This window comes from Cynoglossus semilaevis, chromosome 5 (genome assembly GCF_000523025.1).
Source record: "Cynoglossus semilaevis isolate Cse_v1.0 chromosome 5, Cse_v1.0, whole genome shotgun sequence".
Classification (NCBI taxonomy): domain Eukaryota; kingdom Metazoa; phylum Chordata; class Actinopteri; order Pleuronectiformes; family Cynoglossidae; genus Cynoglossus; species Cynoglossus semilaevis.
The window spans coordinates 17478613-17506203 of NC_024311.1; the positions used below are offsets into that span (position 1 = coordinate 17478613).

Consider the following 27591-nt stretch of genomic DNA (forward strand, 5'->3'; position numbering starts at 1 on the left):
TTAGTTTAAATTTGTTATTAAGCAAAAACTTGTCATGTAACACACATGAAAAAACACTAATTTTTTTTAAAAAGCAAATGAAAAATGTAACTTAAATATTTAGTTTTTCTGGTCAAAATATACAAAATTCTATCTATCAAATTTACATTCATTCTGTTTTACCAAGTTTGGCCTGTAGGCGGTACACATGTATAAAACATACAACCGTTGCACTTGTGCTGTGTCTTTTCAGTTACTGTTTGTTAACGCTCAAGCTCTCCAGAAGAGGGCGACAGCACAACGAGGAAACGGCCACGCAGTAGTCTACAAATACAAATGAAGAAGAAATTGACCGGAAGTATTGCTTTTTTGGTTTTCTATGGTATGAAATAACAACAAGCGGCCAAGACGCGATCATGTCTATTGTATTTGTTCCGAAAAAACTAAGAGGAAGGGCACAAATTAACCAGGAAACGATACAGAGGGTAAGTCTGAGTCTTTTTAGCTGTTACGACGCTTCGTTTTAGCCGTTTGCTCTGATTTCAACAGTAGTGAACGTAGATAGATAGATCAGTAGATCCAGACTTTCTGCGTCATCAAGTAAATCAAGTTTTTCGTTTTAACCAAAGTTTTTCGGGGGTGTTCTTTGGGATTCAGTTACTGGATGAAAACGACCAGTTGATAAGATGCATCACTGAATACATGCAGAAAGGTCGAGCCGTGGAGTGTGTACAGTAAGTCAACAACGACAACATTCGTGTTTGTATCAGTATTGTTTCGCAGAGGCTCTTTTGTTTTAAAACTTTCTCTCACTTTTCATAGATATCAACAGATCCTGCACCGAAACCTGGTTTATTTGGGTAACATAGCTGATGCCAGTCCTGATCACATTCCCGCCCCTTCACAGGTAACGACAGATCATAGATCATATATATAAATATATGTTGCTCCTATATAAAAGCAATAATAAATCAGCCGCAGCTGCGACATACTGTACACCAAAAAGCAATAATACCATAATACAATTACAAAATTATTAAAAAAGACGAATGCTTTTCACTTACCAAAAACGCAGAATCCATCGTCCTCTCCTTAAGATGAGTTCAATTACAGATTATCCGTGCGTTGTCGTCCTAACAACAAGTCCTTTTCTTAAACTCCAGTCTGTCCGTACGTTTTTAATTCCCTTAATGGCTGAGAAAAAGAGAGAAAACTTAAGTTTTGCACGTGCAATTCGCTAAGTGCCATTAGCTAGATTCGAGACTGTGTAGTGTTTTTTGACCATCCAATCAAATCACTCAAATCGCCAGCGTAATTAAACACCTGATGGCGTGCTTTGGTGTGCCAAACTCACACCGTGATTGGTTAAAGAAACAACTTCCGTTCACATATTATTTTAGGTTCCTGGTGTCAGCACTTCCGGCTCTGAAGACCTTAAGGCATATTTCTTTCACCTGGGCAACAGGTGATGGTTAGAGATATGATTGGATAATAAACTCTTGTTGGCTTCTTTGCCTTGTCCTCAAAACCTCATTGTGTCTTTAAAGAAATGTGTTTAAAAAAGTGAGTTTCATCTCTAACCCTGTCTTGTTTTTTTTTCTCCCCAGTCTGTACCCACGGGACCAGCCTCCACCGCTGCAACCAATGGAAATGGATCAACATTGTGACATATGTATCATATACTTTATATAATTTAATATTTACAACAGAAGTCTATATATTATGTGTTGTGCCTTTGCATATATATATTTTTTTATATTTTCTTAAATGTTGAATAAAAGAATAATTTGTGTTTCTTGAGTCATTTGTTGTCAACACCAAAAAGTCAGAGACCATTTTGTTTGCTAGTCATTTTTATTAATTTTTTGCTATGCTGGTACACTTGGAAAGTTTCAGTTGCCAGCTCAAGAGAACAATAAGCAACATAAGCCAAGCAGCCCCCCCCCCTTCATGTCTTCAAACAGGGCAACAGGTTAATTTTTTTTTTTTTTTTAAACATCTTTTGTAGAAGCCACTAGTAAACCATATGACACAGCTGAAGAGCTAACAGTTACAGTCCATGTCTGTAGGGATGTCTTTTAAAAAAAAGGCTTCAACAGTTAAGGGAGAAAACACAGACAAAAAGCAACAAACCCTATATCTTGATTGTGCAAAGCACATTAACTATAAAAAGATATATATTTATATGTATATACAGCAAACAATTCTCTGTAAACATGTTAGGTATGTTAGTCTTCTGAAAACATGGTGTCATTTCATAAATACAGGCAACATTGGCATCCGCAAACATCACAAAAAGATAACATTCTGGGCTCTTTAAATGCAGCCCACTGCCATATAAACCGAAGAAACAAGGGCTGGAAAAAGACCCTCATCACACACTGGTTTAGTGTTATCATGGCATATTTGGTAACCTCACCCAGAGCAGGTGTAGTAGTTCAACTCTGTAGGAAAAACAATGTGCTTTTTTCACATATTGGGAGGTGGAAAATAATGGTTCCATGTAAAATGGCTACAAGTGTACTACTTACATACAGTAAATGGTATAACATGTAGGAAAATACAAAAATAAGATTAATACTGTCGATATAGTTGTACAAGAAAAATATTGTGTCATTTAACAGAAGGAGAGTTAGAGTGGAGGAAATTCATGTGGACGTGGATCAGACGACCACGGTCTGAGGAGAAGGGAAATCAACAGGTGATGTCAGCCGCCTGGCCGTCGTCTCACATCCGTCTCTTCAGCACCGTTCACCTTCTCAACAACACTTTGGTTGGGAACTAGATCCTGCAAGTGCTTTCAATACCAAATGGCACAAAATGACTGCTGTAACTCCAAACTGCTGTTGAAAAAAGTAGTGTGTTTTCTTTTTCAAAGGACACCTCTGAAGTGACTTACTATATTTATGCCGAGCCTGCTCAAAGCCTCTGAATAAAAAGAACTAAATATTTATACTTCCCTATTTTACAAGCTATGAAACAGTAGATGGTAGCTGTACTCTGAGTCATCCTGCGTCAGATTTGGCAGTTACAGCTATGTAGACACAGTATTTTTTTTTTTTTTTCGTGGGCAAAAATGAGAGCGATTCGAGCCCCTGCCCCTCAAACACACCACCATCATATACACACACACAGACAAAAACACATTCTCACACAATGACTGACACACGAACACACGCTCACAAACAAACAAACAAACAAACAAACAAACAAACAAACAAACAAACACACGTTGGGCTGCAGAAGCAGGTGGCTGATGGTCGGGCATGTATCCCCCACATCGGCTCAACAGACAGAGACTCCACCACCAGACGAACTGCTGCCGCCCCGACACATGCACGGCTCCTATTAAAACATGGCAGTTGAAAAATCTTCAAAATACCTCTTCTTTGTTAACAAATGGGTGTGTGTGTGTGTGTGTGTGTTTGACATGGAAAAATAGATATAGAAAAATGTGGAGCCAGTGTGTTTACTCAAATCTGCCTTTTGAAAACTCTTCAATTTCGACTGTAAGGGCCGCGGCCCCGTCCACTCAGTGGCTCATTGAACAGGAGCTCCAGGTCCTCCATGGCACTTCACTGTGGACTCGCTCCACACCGACACGCCGCTCAGTAATGGTGAAGGTAGGAGGGCCTGTGCTCGTGTTTCAGGGGGAAGGATTTAAAGCCCTTGGTCATTGGTTTCTGCTGCTGCTGCTGCTGCTGCTGCTGCTGCTGGGTGCTGAAGGGAAACCCCGAGGAGATGCCTGTGGCGGGGGAGCAGTCGCTGGCGGTGGACCACACTGGGGACTGCAGCATCTGCATGGAGTCGCTCCACTGGGATGAAGGAGGGATGTTCATCTGGTACAAGGAAGAGCTAGGATTGGGCATGGTGTTAGTGTGGGTGGAGTGCTGCCACGGAGCTTTGGGGGGCCAGGTCTTAGTTTTGCTGTCCTGATGGAGAGAACGCAGCACAGGAACACAAGTTAGGAAACAAATATATAGGGAAATCTTAAGGTCGTGCACAGTTCACTGCTGTTGTACAGCTGAATGTGACACATTAATAACACGCCCTGAATTGTGATATATTTGAAAAACTCCAGTCCAGTTGGTCAATATTTAACCTGAGGAAACGTCACATCCATTGCTGTTAACATGGAGTGTGCGAAAATAAAGTTTCATCTTTTTATCTGATGAACTGAAATATTCTGTCCAAATGGAATAAGAGACGCTGCTGCTGGTCGTATTACCTGGCTGTCATCAGCAGTGTGGTGTAGTGGTGGAGAGGGCAGCGTGCACACCTCCTGCTCACCACAGCTGTGTTTTCTGTGAACAGAGAAAATTCACATGAACATTTGATCAAAGTTGAGCTGCAGACAACATTTCTGACACATTTGGGAAACCATTAACTAATTTGTTAGGTATCACTGATGGTCATGATCCTGGTTTGTGGACTTCGTCTCAGACTGACCTTCTTTGCTTCACGGCTGCTACGAGGTCTGGCCCGGAAAACATGGAGAACAAACTGTCACCGTTGGCCGAAGACGTCTCATCGCTGGAGCTGGCCGAGTCCCCCTGATTGGCCGACCAGCTGCTGTTTATAGTCTCACTGTGAGGACACGTGCACATGAAGTGGGAGACAGCGTTGTTTTGATTAGAACAGCAGTCGGGGACAACATTCAGTCTTCTAAATTTAGTCAGAGCAACACTGTGTTTCATTGATAAAAGGCGTCAGATTTCTCACACACTTATCCAATCACAAGACTGTCTGCCAGCCACGCACACCCGGCTGTAAACAACCGTCTAACTCAATGTTTTCTTATCGTTGTTGTTTTCATTTTCCTGAGCGTGGATGTTGAGCTCCAGCCCTGGCTGTAACTTACCCCTCGCTGTAGTACTCGGGGTGGGACCAGGTTCTGTGCTGCTCATCGGGCATTGGCCAGTTGCTGCGTGTGTTGCTAGGGCGACGGATGTGCTGCACCTGCCGTTTCTGCTGCATGGCCTGACTGACGCCGGCCACATATCGTGCAAACTCTGGATCGGAGCCCACTGTGCACGGAGGGAGAGGATAAACACAGCCGTGAGTTTATGACACCCTCAGCTTTTTTTTTTCTCTTTGGCTCCCTGGAGCACAATCCGTTTAGTCAGACTGTCGAGCGCAGCAGAAAAATCACAATAGCCCTAAGTCAACTCAGAACAATGGGGCTGAAGTACAATAAAAAAAACAGTCTGTGCTGTAGAAATGAGTCGGATACAGAAGAGAAATCTTCTTCTGTCTATAGTTTATAAACAACAGAAGGAAACAGAAATAAAACTGCAATTTTTATAGTTTGATTCTCTCAACCCCAACAATAATATGGCTCTAGAATCTGATCATTTGATACAAAAATACATTTGATTCTCTCAACCCCAACAATAATACGGCTCTAGAAGAAGAGAAAATCACAAACTGCCAATATATATTTTTTATATAAATTAGTGTCAAACATATTGACTGAATTTTTACCAAGCCTGAAATAAATGGCACAGAAACTCATCGTTCACTGATGGGATCTCACCTGCTGGGTCAAAGGGCAGAGCATCGCCTTGGACGCTGAACACGCCCTCACTCTGGTCCCTGTTGGGCCAGGTGTTGTTGCGAGGCCCCTGAGGCTTCTGACCCAACATCTCAGACATGACGCTGTCCATGTATGTGCTGACCAGACCCAGGCTGTACAGGTCAGAGCTCAGGTCGGGCAAACCAGGGGATCCCCACTGACCGATGGGACCCAGAGGGGACAGCCCACCCGGGGGGCCTTGTTGTTGCCCGGATGTGCCGAGCCACTTGCTCGACACTCTCTGCTGCGGCAGGACCTGTGGGGGGGTCTGCTGAGGAGGAAGCTGAGGGGGCGGAGGAGGAGGAGGCTGCTGCTGACTGATTGGTTGCAGGAGGTGCTGGTAGTACTGTAAGCTCTGCGGGGAAGGCTGCTGAGGTGGAGGAGCGGGCTGCTGCTGCTGCTGAGGTTGAGGTTGCTGCTGTGGAGGAGGTGGCTGTGGTTGTGGTTGAGGCTGCTGCTGCTGCTGTTTCTGCACTGGTGGAGGCTGAGCCTGGGGCTGAGGAGGGGGCACGGTCTGAGCTGGAGGCTGCAGGGCGCTGTGAGACATGGACTGGGATGTTGGCGGAGGTCCACAGGGAGGTTTCAGTTCGGCAGGGTTTGCGGACGCCACGGAATTTCTCCTCTTGACCAGCGGCGAAGCCTGCTGAGATTTACCCATGTTGAATCCTGAGAGAAAGTCAATAACATCCTGCATCTCCTGGTCTGTGGGCAGGTTCATGCCCTGGTCGTCAGACACCGAACCATTGGCCAGCTGCCCTTGCTGACCGGGGTCAGGAGGGCAGGACAAGCCGCCCATCTGCAGGATGCTCTGAAGCCTCGCGTCGTTGTGGCCAAGGCTCTTGGTCTTTTCTTCAGAGCTGCTGGTTGTCAACATGCTGCGAGACGGGGTGTTAGGGATGGAGTAACTGCCCCCGCTGTTAGAGCTGGAGGAGACTTTCTTGGTAAACTTGGATGTCAGCTTAGATATTGTTTTTGGCAGTCCACTCGAGGTCTTGGTGCTGGTGCCTAGAGGCAGGTCTACGTGTCCGCCGTAGTCGGGAATCTCCCGCAGCAGCTGCATCTGAATAGTGGGTAAGGCCTGCTCTCTGGAGGAAGACAAACGCAAATCAGCACAATCAGAGACCAGAGGACACGGTACAACGCTGTGAGATTCACGGTCCGTCATTTAACTTGACTTACTTTCCCTCCTTCCACCTGTTGATGTCAAACACTGCGGTGTAGAGCATGTCCACGAGACCCAGGGTCTTTTCTGGATCCAAGCTCCTCTGGAGCAGGGACATGGTGGCAGGGTCCTCCTTAAGACACCTGTAAAAAAAAAAAAAAATCAGCTAGAAATTAGATACACATGAACCACTTGGTGCACGTTTTAAGGCAGGCATGGGCAAACTAAGGCCCGGGGGCTGAATGCGGCCCGTTCAGCCTTTTAGTCCGACCCACCAAACTTTTCCAAATTATAGAATTTAGTTGTATTATCATTACACTACTGCCTTTTTAATTATAGAATTTAGTTGTATTATCATTATACTTCTGCCATTCACTGCAATACCCACATTCCCCCAATAGATGGCGTAGAAAATGATAAAAGCATTTTAGCCTTTTATGCATGACTTTTACACCCGGCCCCTCTGTTTTAATTTTAGGACAACTGTTTGCCCACTCCCTGTTTTCGGGCGTGTTTTCTGACCCACTCACCAGGTAGAAGGAACTTGAACCACCACCTTGGAGCCCTCCAGAGTGATCTGTGGAGCGTAGGCCTCTTTGTTCTCTATCTGAGCGGTATCAACCACCACCTGTTGGGGAAACAGAAACAAACCATGTCGTCACCACCGTCTGTAGATTCTGCGTGTGCAAGCAATCGGCAAACATTTTTTATGCTTTTAGGATCTGTAAACCAAGTCAGAGGTCGTACTTCTGTCAGCAACGGAGGAAACCCAGAGGAAAACACACACACACACACACACACACACACACTGTGTACAGGCATATCTGAGGGTTTTGTTATTAATCTTCCACCAACCATGTGAGGAGTGGTTCAAGGTGAGGAAACTGAACACATTCACTCTGTTACTGACAACAAACAGGCCGGCCTTCCTGCCTGCTGCTAGTCAAATGTATTTGCAAGTTCTTTGAAAGTGGCCTTGGCTCCGAGTGCAGCTGGGTCACCGAACGGGGAGGGGAGACGGGAGGAGTCCGCTTCCTGTATTGCAGGAAATTACCCTATTGTTATTTGAAAACACAGGTGTATCCTTGAAAACACGATGTCAGGGAGACACGCGGACACAAACACACAGTGATACATGTGTGACGAGGTCGAAGGAGAAGGAGAAAAAAAAAAAAAAAAACACCCTCCGAGAGTTTCCAGGAACAGATGTGATTCTCACTGTGAGTGTTGTGTGAGGAGAAAGTAAAATAAACAGGGAGGGGGACGGCCGTGTGTGTGTGTGTGTGTGTGTGTGTGTGGGTGAAGATGTGCTGTATGAATATTTACAGTAAATGTCAGTGTTTATAAAAAAATAAAAAAGCTGAGTACACTGTGTGAGAGATTCATGATCTATTTTAGTCTAAAAGTGAGAACTGGGACAGATAAGGAAACAACCCAAACACTGGTCTCTCCTCCTGGGCTTGTTTTACAGCTGACACGGAGCAGGCAGCCCTCCCTGGTTTGACACACAAAAACAGGACAGACCACACAGATGAAATAAACACTGTAGCATAAACACATTGGTGTTACTCTGAGGGGAGCGCCGCTGCTGACCCTCCCCTCTCCCCCTCTCCCCCTCTCCTCTCTCTCTGTATCCAGACTTTAACCAGGTGCCCTCGGGGGTGTTTACTCCCTTTTGTGTCGCTCCGGTGTTTGTTTACGCCTCTCGGCTGCCTCCGAGCAGCCTCGCACTTCCCTTCATCTCATTTACAAATCTTGACACACAATAGTGTCCCAGGTGCCAACAAAGCCAGAGACGCACAAAGGGAAAGGATTCAGTGACTCCGGTGTAGGTGAAGTACAACAGGCCTGTTCACGTTGGCACAGCACGGCAAACTACGACATGCTGACCGAGGAGCAGACAGGGTGTGATGTACACAACCGTTAATCTCACCTCATTCATCACAAACACGTCTCTGTTTCAAGGAAGTAAAAAACTGAGATTTGGATGTGAAAAGTTTTTTTTTTTTTTTTGCCGCCTGCTCGTTTGTGTAGGAAAAGGAAAACCATTAGTTAATACTGTGGTTCTCAAAGTGGGGTTCCCGCCCTCCCTTGGTACTCCCTGAGATCTCGAACTCACCAGTCCAGCCTGAGCGAACAGCAGCTGCACAGCTGTCTTACAGGCTCCTCTCCAGCTGGATGGACAGACATGGTTGAGGACTTCCGTCACTGGAGACGCGTCTCTGGGTGTCACTCCATTCTGGCCCAACGCCTCCTTAATGAGCTGGAGCATTGTGTGCTGAGGAGGTGAGAAAAAACAAACACACAAACAAACAAACATCTTTCAGTCAGTCTGTCATCTGGTTATTTCTCAATACACAATGTAAATAAAACAATATATGTATTATTTTTAAGATCTATATTTTTAAGAGATGACATTCTTAATCAACCATATAACTAAGATAAGAACATTTGTTCTCCTCTACAATACCATGAGAGTTTAGGGTCCTGTACCGTTTTCAGTTTGAGGTTGTCAGCCGCTGATTCGTTGAAGGAAACTCCTTTGAGGAAATGTGAGCCGATCTGCACAGGGATGGTGGGAAGCTCACACTGGATGGGCTGGGAGGTGGTCTGCATCCTTCCTGCCTGCTGGGCCTCGGCCTCACTGCAGCAGCCCTGCACACACACACACGCACGTGTTAACATACAATTCAACCACGTAAGAGAGAACTGACAAGTTTGTTTTTTAAAAAAAAAAGAAATCTGAACTCACCTGTAAGGCCTCCTCCACAGCCTTTGGGTTCAGATGAAAGCCAGCCTTTAGTGCGTACTCACCGTGGCCCATACTCTCCAGCGCTGCTTTATAGGCCTGGAAATGAAAGACGACCATTAAACAGTGCCTTTAACACCACTGGCCTTTTCTATGACAATGTTTGTAAAGATTTGTATGAATTTTCCAGGCGGTCGTTTTAGAGAACGCCCGTGAAGTGACGTACCTGCAGAGCACTGTCGATCCTCATGTTGAGCTCCTTCAGCTGGTGCTCAGGGATGGAAGTGTTGTTGGAGCAGAAGAGCTGCTGGACCTGGATCCCTGCCAGGCAGCCGTCCCGGCCCCTCTCTCTGAGCCTGGCCGTGGCCTGTGGGAACGACAGCGTTCAACACTACAGCAGAAATGTCAACCCTATTATGACACAGTCACACGCAGAAAGGATGATACGAGGCATCGATGTGACCAAACTGTGATCCAACTCTACAACAGAAAAGATTTTCCTTAATAGTTTTTTTTATTTTCTCATGAATAAAGTCCAGTGTCTATAGAACCCTGCAGTAGGTTCTAGCAGGATCAGGTCGAGTCCCCTGCAGTGATAACACTTCACATGTCAGGGCTTAACAGATCAATCTATCCACCATTCTTCACTCTGCCTCACTGGACACAACAAAACACAACATGGAACTGAGGGGTTTTTTATCAGACCTGGGATTAGAGGTGGTTTTCAGAACGTTCCCAGACAACATATTACCAAAGAGAGAGAGGAAATGGGAAATTAGGACTGGAAATCATAACTGGCTGGCATTTCTCAAGAATGTGCTACATGTCAGCCATTCACTTAGCAAAAACCACAGAGCACATGTTTCCAAGACCCAGACCAGGAAGAGTCCTGGGGCACGGTGTGTCTGCATACCTCAGCTGCACCTTTCCATGAGCGAGAGGCTTCCTCCAGCTCCGTCAGGGGCCTGAGGTCGGAGCTCTGGGAGCGGGCGTTGGTGCAACGCTCCTGCGCCTGGGCCAGAGCCTCCGCCAGGCAAGACTGAGCCACGGGCTGGACCTTCTGCAGAGCCTGTGAGAGAAACTGGAAGTGGACCTGCATCACAGTGAGGAAGCACCGTCCAAGTACCTGCGAAGACACAAGAGACACCATCGTAAAACCCAAACGGTATCGGACATGACACGTCACTCCATCTTGAAATTCTGTGTCCAAACAACAACCTGATACCACAGCCCGCCGCCCACCTGTCGTCGTGGGTAGTTTATTTAAGTCGATCAACAATGTCAGCAGTTTGGATGTATTTTAACGTCAGGACAGATGAGGCAGATTTTTTTTGTTGTTGAAACTAAATTAACCAACAATTTTGTTGTTAATTTATCTTAATTCAAACACTGAAATAGTGCAATTCAACTCAAGTAGAAATACTACTACTACTCAAAGGTAATTTAGAATTTTGTGAAAATATTTTGGCGGCTTAACCCTAAGACAAAAACAAAACGGACGATGCTGCCCCTATGGTGAGAGAACCTCCCATCCTCTAACGAGTCAGAAAACAACGGTTACGATATAATCTGATTATCGTCTTCACACGTGTACAAATACATACAGTTTCACAAAAGCTGTGGTGTATAAAGCAGTGCAGTTCACATAAAGATTCTATTTAACACACAGTCCAATCCATCAGCACACGCTGTGAGAGTTTGGAAGCGCTTCATATATTCTAATAATACTGGAGAATAGCCGTGGGCCTGGGGAGTTGTTTGTAGTCCAGAGAGTAAAATAAGAGAAACCGGACACCACGGGGTCCACCGTGGTCACAGGGTTTTCTTTTTCAGGTACCTGCTGAAAATATCTTAGGGGGAGGCTGAGGTGTGAAGACAGAAGCACGCCGCCGCCGCCGCTGCTCTACGATGGCAGGCGCCACATAACTATAACGCCACTATATAAAAATTAAAGCTTTTAAAAAAGGCAACTTTCTAAAACTTCTGAGTTAAGAGTTGAGTTTCTCTGCTGCACAAAAGCTGGAGCAGTGACGGTGTTTCAGTGAACTCTGCTGACTGCAGGCTCTGTACACTGAACATCCCCAATGTGATTATACCAATAAACATGTTTACCGAGTCACTGAGCCCAGCGAATAAATTAATACTTTATTGCAGTGACCTCAAGGCACAACTATTTTTCTCTTCCTGCCGACTGTGTTACGGCCCAAAACCCACAGTGTCCCAGGATTTCACATCGTAGGACTTTGCCTCAGATTTATCAACATCGTCACACTCAAAAACAACGTCTGTGCTCAGGTTTGAAAATGAGAAGAGAGAAAATTAAAACCACAAAAGCCTCAGTAAATGGAATATGCAGTAGTAGCTTTTGGTCGGAGAAAAACATTATTGTGCAGAAAAATGTAATCTTAAGCCAAACAAAAAATTTCATTTTGATTACAATTTAAAATATTTGACCTGACTTTATTGCAAATAAATGAATCAAAGCAGCGAGTGAAGTAAATACTCCTTTAACGTCGAGAAAAAATTTAGAGCAAATTCCAGGGCAATTCAGGAATTAAATGTGAACAAATTTTACACCGAGCTACAAATGTCAACCTCAGGGTTGAGGTAGAAAAAGATGATCTTTAACTAATAATAAACAAACTAATATTTATGAATAAAAAACGCTGCAAATATATTTGCAAAATTCAACACGAACAACAAGTCAACATCTTGTTGATGATAGAAATCTTTTTTTGTTTTGGGTGGAGCTGCTGCCATGAAGTTTTAATTTTTGTTCTTCAAAAGTTTGGGTGCCAAAACTCAACTCCGAGCTGAGGGGTTTGATAAACACAGGCTCAGAATCAGGGCGTGATGGATCATAAATTCTTACTTTTGCTGTTGAGCAACCAATCACTCCTCAGTAAGGATTTAGGTTTTGACAAAAAAAAAAAAAAAAACTGTTGAGAGGAGACATAATAATGAACATGAGTTGGCAGTTCAAATATCAAACCTATATCACCACATGTGGTGCATCCTGATGTTAAAGACAACAAAGTAGGAGCTGGAGCCAATAACGGGATCAAATACCAGCCCAAAAGTCATCTACAATAAACAACCAAGAGGGGGAGAAAAAAATGAGGACATGGCTGCAGCACGAGATAATGGATAACACATGTGATTGGCCGAGCAGTATCCCAACACAGTCATGGAAAATATGAGAAACGAGAGAGCAGCGTGGCCAAGCCGACGGTGGGACCCTCGTACTCTGCCTCTCTGCTCCAAACAAGGGAATATCGTGAGTCGACTTAACCTTAACGTTCTTGGAGATGGGATCACCTGCAGTGAATCCAGAAGAGAAAGGAGTCGGATGACCTTGGATGGAAAAGTCCTTCTGTTGAGTCTCCGTTCACATTTTACCCAAATATGTCTTTAAGGAATTTCCTTTATTCAATTATTTCCTGATTAATGTTCATAATGTTCATCTTACTATTATCAAAAACAATAACAGAAAAGATTTTTTATTCTTGTGTGGCTTAGGTTGGGTTCGGACCATAAAGGTCTTGTTGCTCAATTCTGATTTTTTGTTGCTGAGATACAATGTTTTTGCAGGGCTTTTCATGTGTGATGTCACACGCCGTGTCGGTACGTTTGATCTTTTTGCGATCACGTCTCCCAGCCTCCGCTCTGACCCTGTGACTTTCTGATCTGTTTGTTCTTGTTGCGGGGACCTTTTCTGTCTCTCCTCAGTGGTTAGGAGTTCAGACACGTGCCAAACAAACCGTGACATTTTCGTGTACAACTGGCTGTGGAAACACTTGAAGAGCCAGGAAGCTGGGGGGCTGATCTTTAAAAAAAAAAATGTTTGCAGTGTTCAGACTGTATGAAGCTGAACTCATGAGGCTCTTGGTCAAAAACAAAAGGAAACAAAAGAAAAGAGATGGTTGTTCAAAGGCCGATCGAGGAGAAGGCGGCCTCAAATACCACAACTCCCCAAACTCAGAAACATATTTGGTTCTTCCTGCAGACATCACACATCCATACAGCTGACAAACAGCATTCTTTTACCCGTGCAGACAAAGGTAATATCTTTTACAGTCACAAACAGGTCACACCAAACCAGATGGACCGAATTAGCCGCAATTATCACAAAATAAGGTCAAAATAGGTGAACAAAAGAGCGCAGCGCTCTGTTCTGAGACAGCAGCTCGGACACTGAATCAAAGGCAGCGTCCAGCTTTAGTAAACACAGCAATGGATGACTCAACACAAAAGTATACAGGCTGCTGTTGATTAAATTAGCCTAACCACCGACCACTTTAGACAGGATACAGGAGTTTACGTTGTACCACATAAATTAAAGCTGATGCACGTAATGAGTGCTGGTTCACGTGGCCTTCAGCTGATTCGTAATTTACAAAATATACCAGATGTCATGTTTTTTCGTGTTACGTCTGCTTCCAAAAACGAACAGCAGTCCAGACAACGAACGCAACTTCTTTTTCGTGTTACGTCTGCTTCCAAAAATGAACGGCAGTCCAGACAACGAACGCAACTTCAATGTCTGAATTTTCACAGACGTCGACTTCCTCTAATATTCATCTGCACATATCCAAGACCACAGAGAGTCAGATTTACCGCCTGTGGTGCAGAAGTGTTTCCTGTTTGGGTCCCAGACACATTCGCTGAGGTCACACAGTCACTTCTTTGTCCTAGTAATTCATGCTGAACACAGAGTTATTATGGAAACAACTTTTGTTTTCGCCCAAGCTGTTGTCACTAAACACCGTTCTTCTGTGTCCATGACAGAGAATCAATCTATATCAATATGAGTATTTCTTATATTAATTGGGGGAAATCACATCTTTTTATTTAAGTCAATTATAAAATCCTCTAGTTAAATATTTTGACAATGTTCAAGTTATTTTAAAGCACTTATTTTTGGATCAAAATTACTCTATTTTTACTTAAATTCAAGCTGAAGAGGTCACATCAAATAATACAAAAATAGAAGCACAATTACAATACAACTTAGATAAATCTTGCAAAATCCTAACTAATACTTAACAAAGGCCCCAGACCAGGGATTAGAATGGGCATGAGTTCGACTGGTTTCCATAACAGCTACTTATTATCCGTAGTGACTTCCTCTTCCCCGCGGCCCTTTGGACCTGCGTGCTTTGTCAGCGATATTCTTTTCACATTTCATCCTGTACAAGATATTACATATGAGGAACCGCTTGTATCAGTGTTTGTATATATACTGTTAAAATTGCTAGAAATATTGCAATTGCCAAAGCTGCATTTCATCTTTAGCCTTTTAAAGTGGAAATGCGATTACATTCCGATCGAGGACTGGTAACTTTTCTTTTCACATCCACAGAATTTTTCACACCTGGCTCCCACATCCTGACACTAACATAACGCTGGGTGTGAGGATCCTGTTTGAGCCGGGAAGCCCTGGTTCCAGAGCCAGCCGAGCATCTTAACACGACTGTTAGAAAAGCAGCCATTCCTAAATGAACACAGCGGACCATGTGTAGCCTAACACCTTAAACTGTGGGTTTAAGTTATTCTTCTTCAGTCGGGAGCAAACGAATGACTTGAATGTCAATATTTTTGCCTTCCTGGAGACAGACATTTGGCACCTGTTTACCTGAGTCAACCCAATGTGACTGTATGAACAAGCTTAGCGAGTGTTTGCGAGATAATATTTAATTCTGTGTGAGCACCCACCTCGACATCCTGCAGGCTGAAGTCATTCTGGTCTTTGAAATTTGCGGCACCAGCGCTTAGCTCCATTAGCATCTTGGCAATCTCAGGCTTTATTGCTGCAGTCAGCCTGCTGGCCGCCTCCATGACGTGTTCCTGCACGTCTTTCAGTTGCATAGCTGCTTTGGAATAGTGAGAGTTCCTGAACACACTGCTGAACAGGTCTGTGAGAAAGGCGCTGGCCCGGCAGAACACGTTAAGGGCATCCAAATACTTGGAGATGCCTTGCTGGATGTCCGCGACCGCAGTGGTGGCAGCAGAAGGGGACGAGTGGCAGCTGCCAGGCATGACCACGCCGGTGCCTATGGGCGAAGAGGCCGAACAAGAGGTGGCAAGGGAGGCGCTCAGGGTCCGGCTCAGCTCAGGCATTTGGTACTGCTGGTGCTGCTGCACTTTCTGCTTGGACCCGCCGAGCAAAAAGCGACGCTTGTAGTCCATTTTACTTTCCTGCACACTACAACAATACATAAGTGGTGCAACAGCACCGGAAGCTCCTGTTCTGAGTTTGCTTTACCGACACAAAGTGCTCTTGTCCTCCTTACAGAAAGATCTGCTCAAACAACTCTGAAGCTGTTCAGGTTAAATAAAAAGACGGTCTAAAGAGTCCACCTGCCAGAAGCTCATCTCAATGTGCACAGTGCAGCACCAGCAGCACAGGAAGAGGTGACGTCGAGGGGTGATCAGAAGAAAGGACAGAACAGGCTGAGGGGAGGCCTAGTTGCAGCCCTGCTGCAGATCTGTCAAAGCTCGACTTAAAAAATCATCACAAACTCGTTCAGATCCTCTGTTTCTAGCGTCACACTGTGTTTTTTCACACTTTGAAATTGTGACTAACTTTCCTTCAGAATAGGGAAAAATGCTTCTTTATACAGTATACTGAGCATATCCACTAATAATGGTACATTTATAAACATATACTAGTCTGCACTAATAAAAAAAATATATAGAAAGTCCCACTAAAAGCTCAAACTGCAAATGGAAAAAAAATACCAAGATTAGACACTGGTCAACAGCATGGTGGGAAATGAAGAATAAAAGACAGGAAGAGGAAAAAGAGAGCGCTGACGGTTGAACCGAAGCGATCGACTTTTCTTGTGCACTGGCTGGTTTCGGAGCAGTGGGAGGAGAAGGGGAGACAGACCCAGTCCGTCTCAAATCCTCTTCTGAAAGCAGGAATCTGCAGGCAGTGAGCAAATGTCCAGCTGATATCTCTGCCTGTGTCAAGTCTCCAGTAGCTTCCTGGTCTCCCCCCGTCTTCTGGCTGAGGTAGATTTTACTCACTGGGGAACCGAGCACGCTTCCAGCTTCTCTCTGTACTCCACAGATTCAGACTGGAGCAATGAAAGCAGAAATGTTTCTGTAAGGCCTCTGGGTCATTTCCTAAGGCAGAAGAGAGAAGACAAAGACACAAACAGTGGGAAAGATCAATAAATTATCGTGCAAAAAGTGTAAGACATAACATTATTCAAAACATTTCTGCCACCCTTCGCTGGCTGGTCACCATGGTAGAAGCTAATGCCTAAAATGTTGGAGGCCTAGGTCATCAAAAAAACGTCTGTAAAAGTTTTGACAACATTACAGTCATTAAAAGATTCTCTTGGTCCAGATGACGGTTCTTGTTGTTTGGTAAAGATGTCAACAAGGAAATTATGTCACACTGACCCTTGAATGATAGGTGGAGTTCCTGCCACACTATAAACATTATTTTTCTTTTTCTACATATATCATTTATTATCTCTAACACAATTAATTAAGTAATTACAATAATTACAATAAATCCATCAGAGCTAAAACATTTTTTTTATTCTTACCATCACAGTTTACTTTTCTTTTAGAATAAAAAATGTCATAAATTTCAATCTGCAAAGTAACTGTTTACGACACTCCACAGTATTTTTTTAACCTCCACCACAGTTTGTAACAGTCACTGTGTTTTGGGACCATAAAGGGACTATTGTAGAACCAGGTATTTGACTGCTCTGAGTGAAACAGGACATTTTTTTAAAAAGGCACATTTTTTAATACATTTTTGGTAATATAATACTGCAGTTTGGCAAAAAAAAAAAAGCTGTGGTTTAAAATTGTGCATTTCTAGACGATTACTAACACGGTACCTCACAGAGCGCCTCTCTGTAAGAAGAATCCCTGGCAGTGTCTGGTTTAGCAGAACACAGCTGCACACAGACATTCCTGCAAGACGCCATTGTTGGAAGACACTACACAGTCTGTTGAGCAGCACACTGTAGGAGTCACAATACTCTCATTCAATAAGCCAGCGTTATGAGATGCCTTCTTCTCCCTTTTGATCGCCATCAACGCTCTGATGCAACTAAAAATGTTTTTCACTGTCACAATCAATACCAGCAACACAACATTTCACTTTTTACTTGTGCAAAGTGACACTAATGAAACTGAAAAACTGCCACAGGGCCACGTCTCGTGACCGCCACGTTTCTGACAGACAAACAAGAACAGAACGATGATTATGACTTGACCGTCTTCTTCATTTCTGCAATAAATACAGCAGCAGGTAAAACTAAGATTTGTCACCATCCTGTGGACATCCTGTCAGTAAAGATTCCATATTTGGATATGAAATGACGGGGGTTGGGCGAGAACATCCAGGAACGTCCAGGAGACTGGGATTGTCTGGTTCACTACTGAACCGTGGATTTCAGAATACAACCTCGGTATTTTAGGTCTTAAAGAAAAGAAGAAAAGTAATGCTTTTGTCACATCATTTACTACTCTTCATATAACAATTGTTAACTTATAATAGCCATCATTTGGTCAAGAATCAACCACTCGTCAACCGTGCAGAGTTCAAATGATACTGATCTCCCAGCACCACAGTCGGACCCTTTCCTGACCGGTGTTTTAGGTTGAGCTGGTAAAACAAAATGCTGGAAAAGAAAACACTGTGACCAATGAGATAAAAACGGTCCAGTGGTCAATCCATGGCAGACAGCTGCACGGACGCCAAACACGCATTAGCTTACGTTATCCAATTACGATAACAGTCTTTCAAAGATGACCGCCCTTCACAAATAAATGAGAGTAGGACTAAACAAAAACGTATAAACCTCATCCTCATTTTTCTGGAACCAATGACGAAACAGACCTGATGGAAACTCACGAGAACTCCTAAGGAAGTTTCCCTAATTTAACCCTTTCATTACAGGAACAGTGATGAATCTTTTTCCTCATTTTCACTCAGTCAACATCAGCAAACTGCTCTAACTCATTTCCCTTTTTTTTTTTCCAATGAAAGTAGTTACACATGGGCTGCAAATTCCTGAGAAGAGAATCACATCACAGCGAGGGCCACTGCTGTTGTTGGCGTTACACTGCAGACTATTTACAATGACTAGCCCACTGGGATCAGTTACTTAACTTACGACAACGGGAACTTTTACAAAGCATTTGGATTCTATAGTTCATGGAGTTGAAATGCACGATAGCAGATTTTGTGTCACAGCGCACACACAAACACACAAACCTTAACGTGTATGTGAGATTGCTGAAACAATCCCGGCCGTCACCGGGGCTGAAGAAAACTCACCCATGTGAACAGAACGTTTAAAACTAAAACCACAAAGACCATCAGTTTCCACCTGGGATTTAACTGCTGAGCAATAAAGGAGGTTGATTACAGCCAAAACAAACATATAAAGGTCAATAACTTAGCTGACAAACACTGCATGCCGGAGGAGCATGTTTGTGTTGCGGTATGTTTTGTTTTTTTTCGTAGACACACCTACGTTATCAGATTGAAGCAGCAAGCCTCAGGTGCTTCTCATGTGGATTGTTCACTAGTTATGAAAAAAAAAATTTCCTCAGCAACCGACAAACATCACGCCAAACAATACAGGAAAAATCTGACTGATGTTACGGTCACAAACATTATTATTCAGTGCTGTTAAAGTGGACAGAGATCGCTGAGCATCCCTGACGAATAATTTCACATCCTGTTTTTTTTATTTTTAATTATCCATCCTTCCTTCCTTCCTGTCTCAACTAGAACATGTGACTGCACTACAGTAGCGAGTTTTAGTAAATTCCAGTATTTCGTATGTTGAATAGTTAACATCTTATCAAAAAAGCAATATTAAATACAATCACTCTATGAAACAGTCCCTTCTGCAGGTTTTGTAAAAATTTGTTCACAGAATCCAGTGCTAACTATTACAAGAGAAGATCAGAATAATTTGTTGATCTGATTAGACTTTAAAAAATGCAAGATATATATATATTTTTTAAGATTTAAAATAAAATTTAAATGTGAAAGTTTGATCTGAAATTCAGCTTTCACATACAGTCATATGTATGTACTCCTTTCTTGTGTAAACAACCAAAGACGCACAAGATTAGCCGTTTCACTCTGCACATGCGCAAAGTGTGGCCTAGATCTCAGCGCTCCACCGACAGCCAATAGAAGACGGGTCTTCTGAGGTAAATTCTTCTTTATTATAGATGACAGCGTTTTTTTCCCACGTCTTAATTATCACCCAGGTTACAGTTTCACACTGTGGTATTTCTAACCACAAATCGATATCTGGCCAGAAATGTGCAAACCTGACACGATCTTCCTGATCGTTCTGAACTGTAAAGAAGTAGACGTAACAATTCAGAGGAACAGCACACGGTCATCTTGTGAAGGATTACACCTGGGAGATTACAGCCACAGAGAAACCCTGTCAGGAGGCCCACACTGTTGTGCTGGCAACACAGTTAACAGGTTTTGTGAGGTAATCAGAAAACCTAAGCTCACAAAGCCTGGGGTGAACAACTGCAGTTTGCACACGAGTTTGTCTTTATAATGTGGTGGGAGAGCAAAGACAAACAGAGAAGTAAAAAAGGTATTTTAAAACTAGATAAATAGATATAACATATTACAATATAAAATATAACAGATAACCTTTTTTTTCTCTTGTTCAAAACATTGTAAGAAATATTTAATATGATTAGTTTAAAAAAAAAATCTTTGTTTAAAGAATGTCTGTGTAACAGCTTGATTACGTACTGTGAGCAAAACAAACTATAGTACTAACCCTACTAACGCTAACCAGTGTTTTAATTTTTAATTAAGTTTAACTATACTGAAAATGTCCTGGAATCAGGAGACTGTAGTACAAGCACGTATTGTGTTACAGAGTAGATTCACTAAATGGAATTTAACTTGACTTAACAGATGGTTGAGAACTTTGTAATGTAGAGGAAAAAATAAATTAACACTGCAACAGTCAGTCTCAAGCTCACAAGTCGTTGTTGTGTTATTGTTTCAGGCACAAATAATTCATCTGTGCAACATTATTGTATTCTGTTCAATTTCCTCTCTGGCTCTAAATCCGTGTAAGCAATGGTGATTGTAAGAGGCGCAGACACGGCATCAATATTAATGAGGATTTTCAGGGCAGCTTTTATTGGCTGCCAGCCTCCTGTTGCAGGACGCACTGTATCAGCGATTGCACCCAAACAAACACATGTGATTAAAGCCCTTTCCGGATGCACTGGAGATGTGCCAATGCACTTAAACGTCCTTCCTGCAGCTGATGCAGCTCGGGGCTAATGTTAGCTCCTCTTCACCACTGACTGTACACGCCAGCTGCTCAGCTTCAACAAGATAGGGTTAAGGTTTCCTTGAGCAAGCTCCCTGTCGCCAGCAACAAAACCATCAAGCCAAGCCAACTGGGTACGGGTAATAAATCACAGCGGCATGCGTGTTTTACCTGTTTCTGCGAACCTCAAGTCAGACAACTGCAACAGTCACCTTTTTTTTCACATCATGTAGAAATATCATTAGAGAATATGATTTAATACAAATACACTTGGACAGTCGTAATTATCTACAACTATCAAAGTGATGGACATAAAAAAAGATCATTTTCATTGTCACTTAATTAACCAAAGGACAGCAAACACTGCTCATGTAGCCATAGGGTAATTAATAATTATTGCACTTAAAAATCATTACATAACTATTCCATGTAGAAAAATATAACAGCACATTTGGTGAATAATACATTTAGGAAGAGAGAAGATGTTCCTGTTGTTTTATGAGTAAAAAAAAACAAAAAACATTGAGCCATGGCCATCCCACAACGCATCCTGTGTGAAACAAATTTGGTTTCCCTTCTGGAGTCACTATTAAAATCACACATGATTTTCATCCATCTTCATAATCCAACCAACAACACTATCCACAAGCCTGCTACTGTCGCAGCAGCAGTAACTTTTGGTTTGGATGCCATGTTTTGTAGATGTCACATCCCGGCTACGTAGGTTATCGGCCATGGATGGGGCAGCTGTTACCCGTGCTGACAGCTCCTTATCCATCTGCCCCGTGAGGCAAACACGGGCTGTGTGACGTTTTAGCCACAAGTTCACTCATGAAGTCTATTTCAGCCTTCGTGGGCAAAACAGCTGCCCTATGGTCCACACTGCACTGTTTTTAGACATACCAAAAGGTTCAGTTAAAACAGAAATCCCTCTCTTACATCTGTTGCCTATGAAGTCAAGGAATGCATTTCTCCACAACAATTCAATGTGGGTGCAAACACGTGAAGAACAAAAACGGCGATCGACTGATCAATCACGGTCACTGATGTAAACATCCATAGTATTGGTGACAAGTTAAGTTAGTGAAAGCAAAACAGTTCCTTTAAGCTCAGTGGTAGAATCTTAAAAAAAAAAACATTCCACTGATTGGATCGGCTTCAAGTGTGTGAATCAGCAGACAGATCGAGGAGGTCAGGACAAATGACAGAACAAGTGCCACGAGCAACTGTGTGACAGGAGCTGAGCCAGGCTCCTCTTAGCCACCAAACACAAGGAGAGTATTGTGGCAGCCATTGGTCTCCTCATACCACTATAGAGAAAATAAATCTCACATATGCAGCTGCATGACTCTGTAAAAGGAAGATACTATTTAAGGCCTTTGAGGCATTTTAATATCTACTGGATGAACAGCTCTTGTATCATCTCGATAGAGTTTAGAGGAGGTTTGTCTATGAAACAGCAGGTTCTGAATGTTTTGAGTTTAATAATAAGGCTACATTAACACTGCAAGTCCTGTTGCTTAATTCCTATTTTTTGCTGAGATATGTTTTTGCCTTCTTGTTGTGAAACGTCCACATCACTGAAAGGAACCATATGACCACAAGAAGCCGTAACGTCATCCAATGTGTTTTGGAAATAAATGAGTATGCTTCACATGACAGCAGCTGTGAATTCATTTGGTAGTTGAGGTTCAATCAATGCCACTCACTTTGATTGCTTTGTCATCAGACGGACAGCCTCCACGCTCCCTGTGGCTGGGGAAAAAGCCCACCCACTGCTAGCTTTCCTGTTACCAACTCATGTCTGGAGAGCGAGTCAAAATTTGACAACCTTGTTCTTGTTGATGTCTGCCTGAATTTGATGATGTAAAAAGTTGACATAAACACAACACAACCATTCAGATTGATGTTGCTTTGTACAACATCTGATACATTTCAGAATAAATTTAACTGACACCAAATAATAATAGTCTGCAACAGTTAGTTTTTTTTTAAGCAACTTTCATGAAGTTCCCTGTTGATACAATAAACGGGGGGCCTAATACCCAGATTAGTAACAGAGACAGTTGGAGAGCAGACAGGCTTATATTAGTCTAACCTGTATTGGACGGTGTAAGTAGCTTATGGCTCCAATAAAAATAGCAGACAGGCCACTCTGACAAAGGACATACAGAAGGGTCCAACAGGTCTGCCTCTCATAGGCAACATACAGTACATCCTTGCAGTATCTTTGACTGTACTTGGAGTTCACCGCTGGAGCAAAAACATGTAGTTTGGCCAAAGGAACCGAGATGACGACCGACTAAATCTGAAAGCCTTATCTTGTTTGCTGTAATTACAGGTTTCACACACAGTGGTTTACATTCCTTTCAGTGCCTGGACTTGAACAAACAATATTAGCCCATGTGTCCTTCTCTCCAGAACTGCAGTGAACAATAGTGATGGTGTTCAGACTGTCATACCTCTGGATTTCAACTAGTGAAAGCAGTGATGAAATCATCTGTTGTCAGTTCCATTCATGAAAAGCTAGTGTTAACCTGTGGGTAGGAAATGCTTCAGCCTATAACAGGCAGCATACGACTACTGCTGGCTGCAAGGTTGTGTCGCATGCCAGCCACCAGGGTGCTGTATTTTTAGCCAGGACAACAGCAAGAATTTATCCTTCCACATTTGGCACAATGAGGCAGGATATGGAGGTGCCACACAAGTCAGACATCCAGTCTTGGTCACACAAATAGCAGCACTGTTTTTGTGTGAATACGAGCTACAGCAGTGAGTCACAGAAACACTCGCACAAAGAAACACATTTATCAGTGGTGGCCGTTTATTGTTTGGTGGCTGACCCTATTCATGACCTGCTCATGAAAAAGCATAAGAAAAATGTTTCCTGCAGGGATTAAGTATCCTTTTACACCAGCGTTCCATGTTGGTCTCCATCTTGAGCATTTCACAGAGACTTTTGACTTAGGGGCAAATAACTGACCACAAACTATGACTTAACTGATTTCCCAGGAGACAGGAGTGAGAATTCCCATGCCCTGAGCCTTCTCTCTTATCTTTGGTGTTAACCCAGGATCTACTTTCCTCCTTCATAGATGAGACTATGCATCTAACAAGGTTCACCAAAAAAGGAGAAACAATAATTAAGGTTTACGTAAGTAAGTAAATCTTGAGCTAAAGATGGATAATTTAAACACTGGTTCTGACTACATTCACCTGGTCAGCATGCTTCGCTCAGAATAGAATAGAATAGTCTTAAATAGTCTTAAAGTCTTAAAACGTTGTTCACTTTCAATAACTCACAGTCAATCTGGTTAACTGTACCACAGGGTTTGTGCGGCACCAAAGTTTATCACTGCACTAAAGGTATCTGACATACACTAATGTAATTAGAACCAAGCTGTAACCACCTAATAATATCTCTGTAGGGCCTCTGTTAGTGTAGTAGAGCTACATTTTAGTTCCCCTCCAGGAGCTCATGTTTTTTTTTATATAATGAAAGTACGACCCGTGCTAAGACATGTCATGGTGACACGGACAAGGACAAATAGTAAGAAACCTGACTCAGTTGCGGAGACAAATTGGAAAAAATCCATGCACAAAATGTTTGAATCTCTAAGTTCAAATAATACCATGGCTCGGTTTAGCTGAGCCCTAATCCCTGTGTAACGCTCAGCCGACTGAAACTGTGCTGTAAAGAAATATAAGAAAGCGTCTTTGTATTGGAAACATCATTCAGGTCTGTAAGGACTGAACTGAACACAGGCCTGTACTCCACCCCAGGCAAGAGCAAACAGTGAGCGTGTGACTGCAGGTTCACACACTCGCTCATGCATCCGGATTGAGTGTTTTACTAAAGGCACAAGTGTCACATGATGATACAAGGGACAAATAGACAAATGCATGAAAATGTCATCCAGCTCACACTTTAAACACACACACTTTAAAGACCTATTGAACTGAAATGGTCTGACTAGTGCCAGAGATTTCTGCAGACTGTAGCACAAATTTCCATCATGGCTTATTTAAGCCTTTGTTCATATGTAAAGCACTAATTCAGCACAGCAAACTTTATGAATAAATCAGTTATTTTACATTAGCGAACACAGAAATTGATTCAAAGTAGCAAATACAAATTCACAAATTTCCCTTATTGACGCAAACAGCTGTGAAGTCCTCAAGTGTAACAAAAATACAATTTTATGAACAATTTCGCAAGACAGAAAGCAGTGGAAATTTGAAACTTCCACAAATAAAGGCTACTTTACTGTAAAGCAAACATATTATTATAATTACTATTATAAATATTGGAACATATGTAGGTATAGATTTTACTTCACTTTATCCCAGTCAGCAACCATACCAGTTTAAAGGACTTTCCCATCAGGGCAAATTTAACACCACAAATTACAAAAGCTTGAAATTGTTTCCATAAACCAAAAAAAAATTACACATTACGTGTTTTCTTCTGATTTGGAATGTTGAAAACATTCAAGTATAAAATTACAGTCAGGAAGTAGTTCAAGTCTGAATAGACACAAATAACTATTTATTTAATGATGAATCAGCGACACGATAATTGTGAAGGTTGAAAACTTACAGCTTGGTGCCATGTCACACTTTCTAACGCTCTATTTCATTTTCCAAAGAAGGAATGCTGTGTAAATGACACACTGGAGTCACATTTTGCTGGCTGCACTGAAAGGTGATATTGTAAAAGCAATATACTACCATGCCTGAGACAAAGGACGTATTGTCAACTTTATGGCTTTCTGAATTTTAGGTTTGTGTCCAGATTCTACTTTTTTGTATGCACTGTTGGTGAAATGCATTCAGAAATAAGCACAAGATATAAAATAACAAATATATACTGTAAAATAGTTCTAGGACGTCTGATATGGCTAACTCAACGTAATGTTTAGCAGCATTAGGAGCAGGACGGACCACGACGCTGTGTTTTTGCACATCTTTCGTAACGCAAATCCACCTAAAACGCAGATTACCAATCTACGGTGATATCATTTAGTGAACGACCAATCTACGGTGATATCATTTAGTGAATGACATGAAGAGAAGTTTCACCTTCACAGCAGCTCAGGTTCTAGTGGCTCACTGTTAATTTAGCGGCAGCAGAACATCGTTATCTGCCCAACAACTTCAACACCATGGACAAATAGCTGGAGGGTTTGTTTTGTATCAGCTGACAGGATTGTTTAAAAATCCTATCACTGTGAGGCAGGGCGGTGTTGGTGAATCCCCGCAAGTGTAGCTAGCCGGTTTCATCGAAACTCTGGGGAACATGGCCCGAGTTACAGGAGCCGTGTGTCGCAGCTAATATTGCGGCCTTTTAATAACCGTGAACGGCAGTGTCACCGGAAAGGTTTTTACAACATCGGTGCAACAAATAGGGGAAGCGTTACACAAGCAACCAATATTTGAACGTAGTAGTAGTGTCAGTAGACACCCGGAGCGACCACTACTTTCAACAGCTCCCCACTGACCCAACATAAAACCATTTTCATCGCCGCCTTAACCCCATGACACACAACGATCTCCACCTTGTCGTCCGTGTACAATGCGCTCCTTCTAACGATAGTCACCTCAGATTGCAGCGCATAACTACAAGCAAAACCGAGAACGCCCAAGTCCGTTATCGGACATGTTAACAATCCAAGGCGCTGATCACGACAGAGGATATTAAATCAACACATCTTACTAGATACATTATCACGACAGGGTCCTGTCTGGATCGTCGTCAACCTGAAGCATCACTCAAACTTACAACACAGCGACAGTGAGAGCATAAATTGATGATACCGCCAACCAATGCTGCCTCTTCTCCGGACTACAAGACCCTAAACTTAAGTCAGTAGATCAGGATTTTGAATAAATACCATTGAACACACATCCTCTGTTTCTGTTAACCACTCCGTACAACAGAATTTACAATTAGGTTTGAATGAAAACCATCAATAACATGTCAGGATAAAGTGAGTCCGACAATGGATGTATTAATGTTTGTAGATACATAGGCTAGCTACATAGCAGGGAGCAGCTAGCCTTAGCTTCTCAGCTAGCTCTCTGCGACACGACACAAGCAGCAGCGATTTTAAGCGCTTGGTGATTTCTCTAGCGAAAACCTACGACAGACGGTGTTGCAGTAGCCAGGGAGAAAACAAAAACCGTAAGTAAAAAAAACAAGAAAAATGTTAGTACAACGTAAGTTAATCACCGCATCGCTCACCAGCTTCAGGCATCCACCCTCTTGACAGCGAATCCCCTGTCTGTGTGGCCGCCGTCAAAGGTCCAGCAATAAGAAATACCACTTCCGGTAAAGCTTTCACAGTAAAACGCCCGCCGGAAAATACTGGATACTACTAAATTAAACCATTTTGCTCAATATTTGAGTTTGGATTAAACAACTACTCTAGAACAGGGCGCCAAACTTCATATTTATTAAATAGGACACCTTGAGGGACAAAAAAACACTAGAAATTGTCATCCAGTTTCTCAACCATCTTGGCTTTTGATATTAAAATGTATTAAATATTTCTACAAAAATAACAATTACACCAATACATTTTTTAAATGTTCGAGTTTAACAAACTGCAGGTAATGTTTTATTTCCAATGAGCAATAAGTAATCTGTATTAGTGCCGTTTGTGTTTGTTTTAAATTGTCTTTTGTATTTTTAACACATACTTTATGTGGTCTGATTAAATAAATATGTCAAACTGACCCACAAATCTCTTATCTTAAAACAATAGTCACGATTTTAAAGATGCAAGAAATCTCTTATCTTAAAACAATAGTCACG

The 27591-nt window shown here is 42.5% G+C and overlaps 2 protein-coding genes across 2 annotated transcripts; one reads left to right on the forward strand and one right to left on the reverse strand.

The window, feature by feature from the left end:
* Positions 1 to 278: 278 nt before the first annotated feature.
* On the forward strand, positions 279 to 2075 carry ss18l2 (ss18, like 2). The gene is made up of 4 exons (XM_008310865.3): positions 279 to 464; positions 637 to 713; positions 802 to 886; positions 1587 to 2075. Exons 1-4 carry the CDS (start codon positions 396 to 398, stop codon positions 1644 to 1646), a joined length of 291 nt encoding a protein of 96 aa, XP_008309087.1. The 5' UTR covers positions 279 to 395; the 3' UTR covers positions 1647 to 2075.
* garre1 (granule associated Rac and RHOG effector 1) lies at positions 1815 to 27129 on the reverse strand. The gene is made up of 14 exons (XM_008310864.3): positions 27019 to 27129; positions 15181 to 16596; positions 10379 to 10591; positions 9692 to 9832; positions 9469 to 9564; positions 9210 to 9371; positions 8836 to 8994; positions 7247 to 7344; positions 6734 to 6859; positions 5516 to 6639; positions 4841 to 5006; positions 4429 to 4566; positions 4208 to 4283; positions 1815 to 3911 (listed from the first exon to the last, which is right to left on the reverse strand). The coding sequence occupies exons 2-14, from the start codon at positions 15682 to 15684 to the stop codon at positions 3588 to 3590; spliced, it is 3327 nt and encodes a 1108-aa protein (XP_008309086.1). The 5' UTR covers positions 15685 to 16596; positions 27019 to 27129; the 3' UTR covers positions 1815 to 3587.
* Positions 27130 to 27591: the final 462 nt, after the last annotated feature.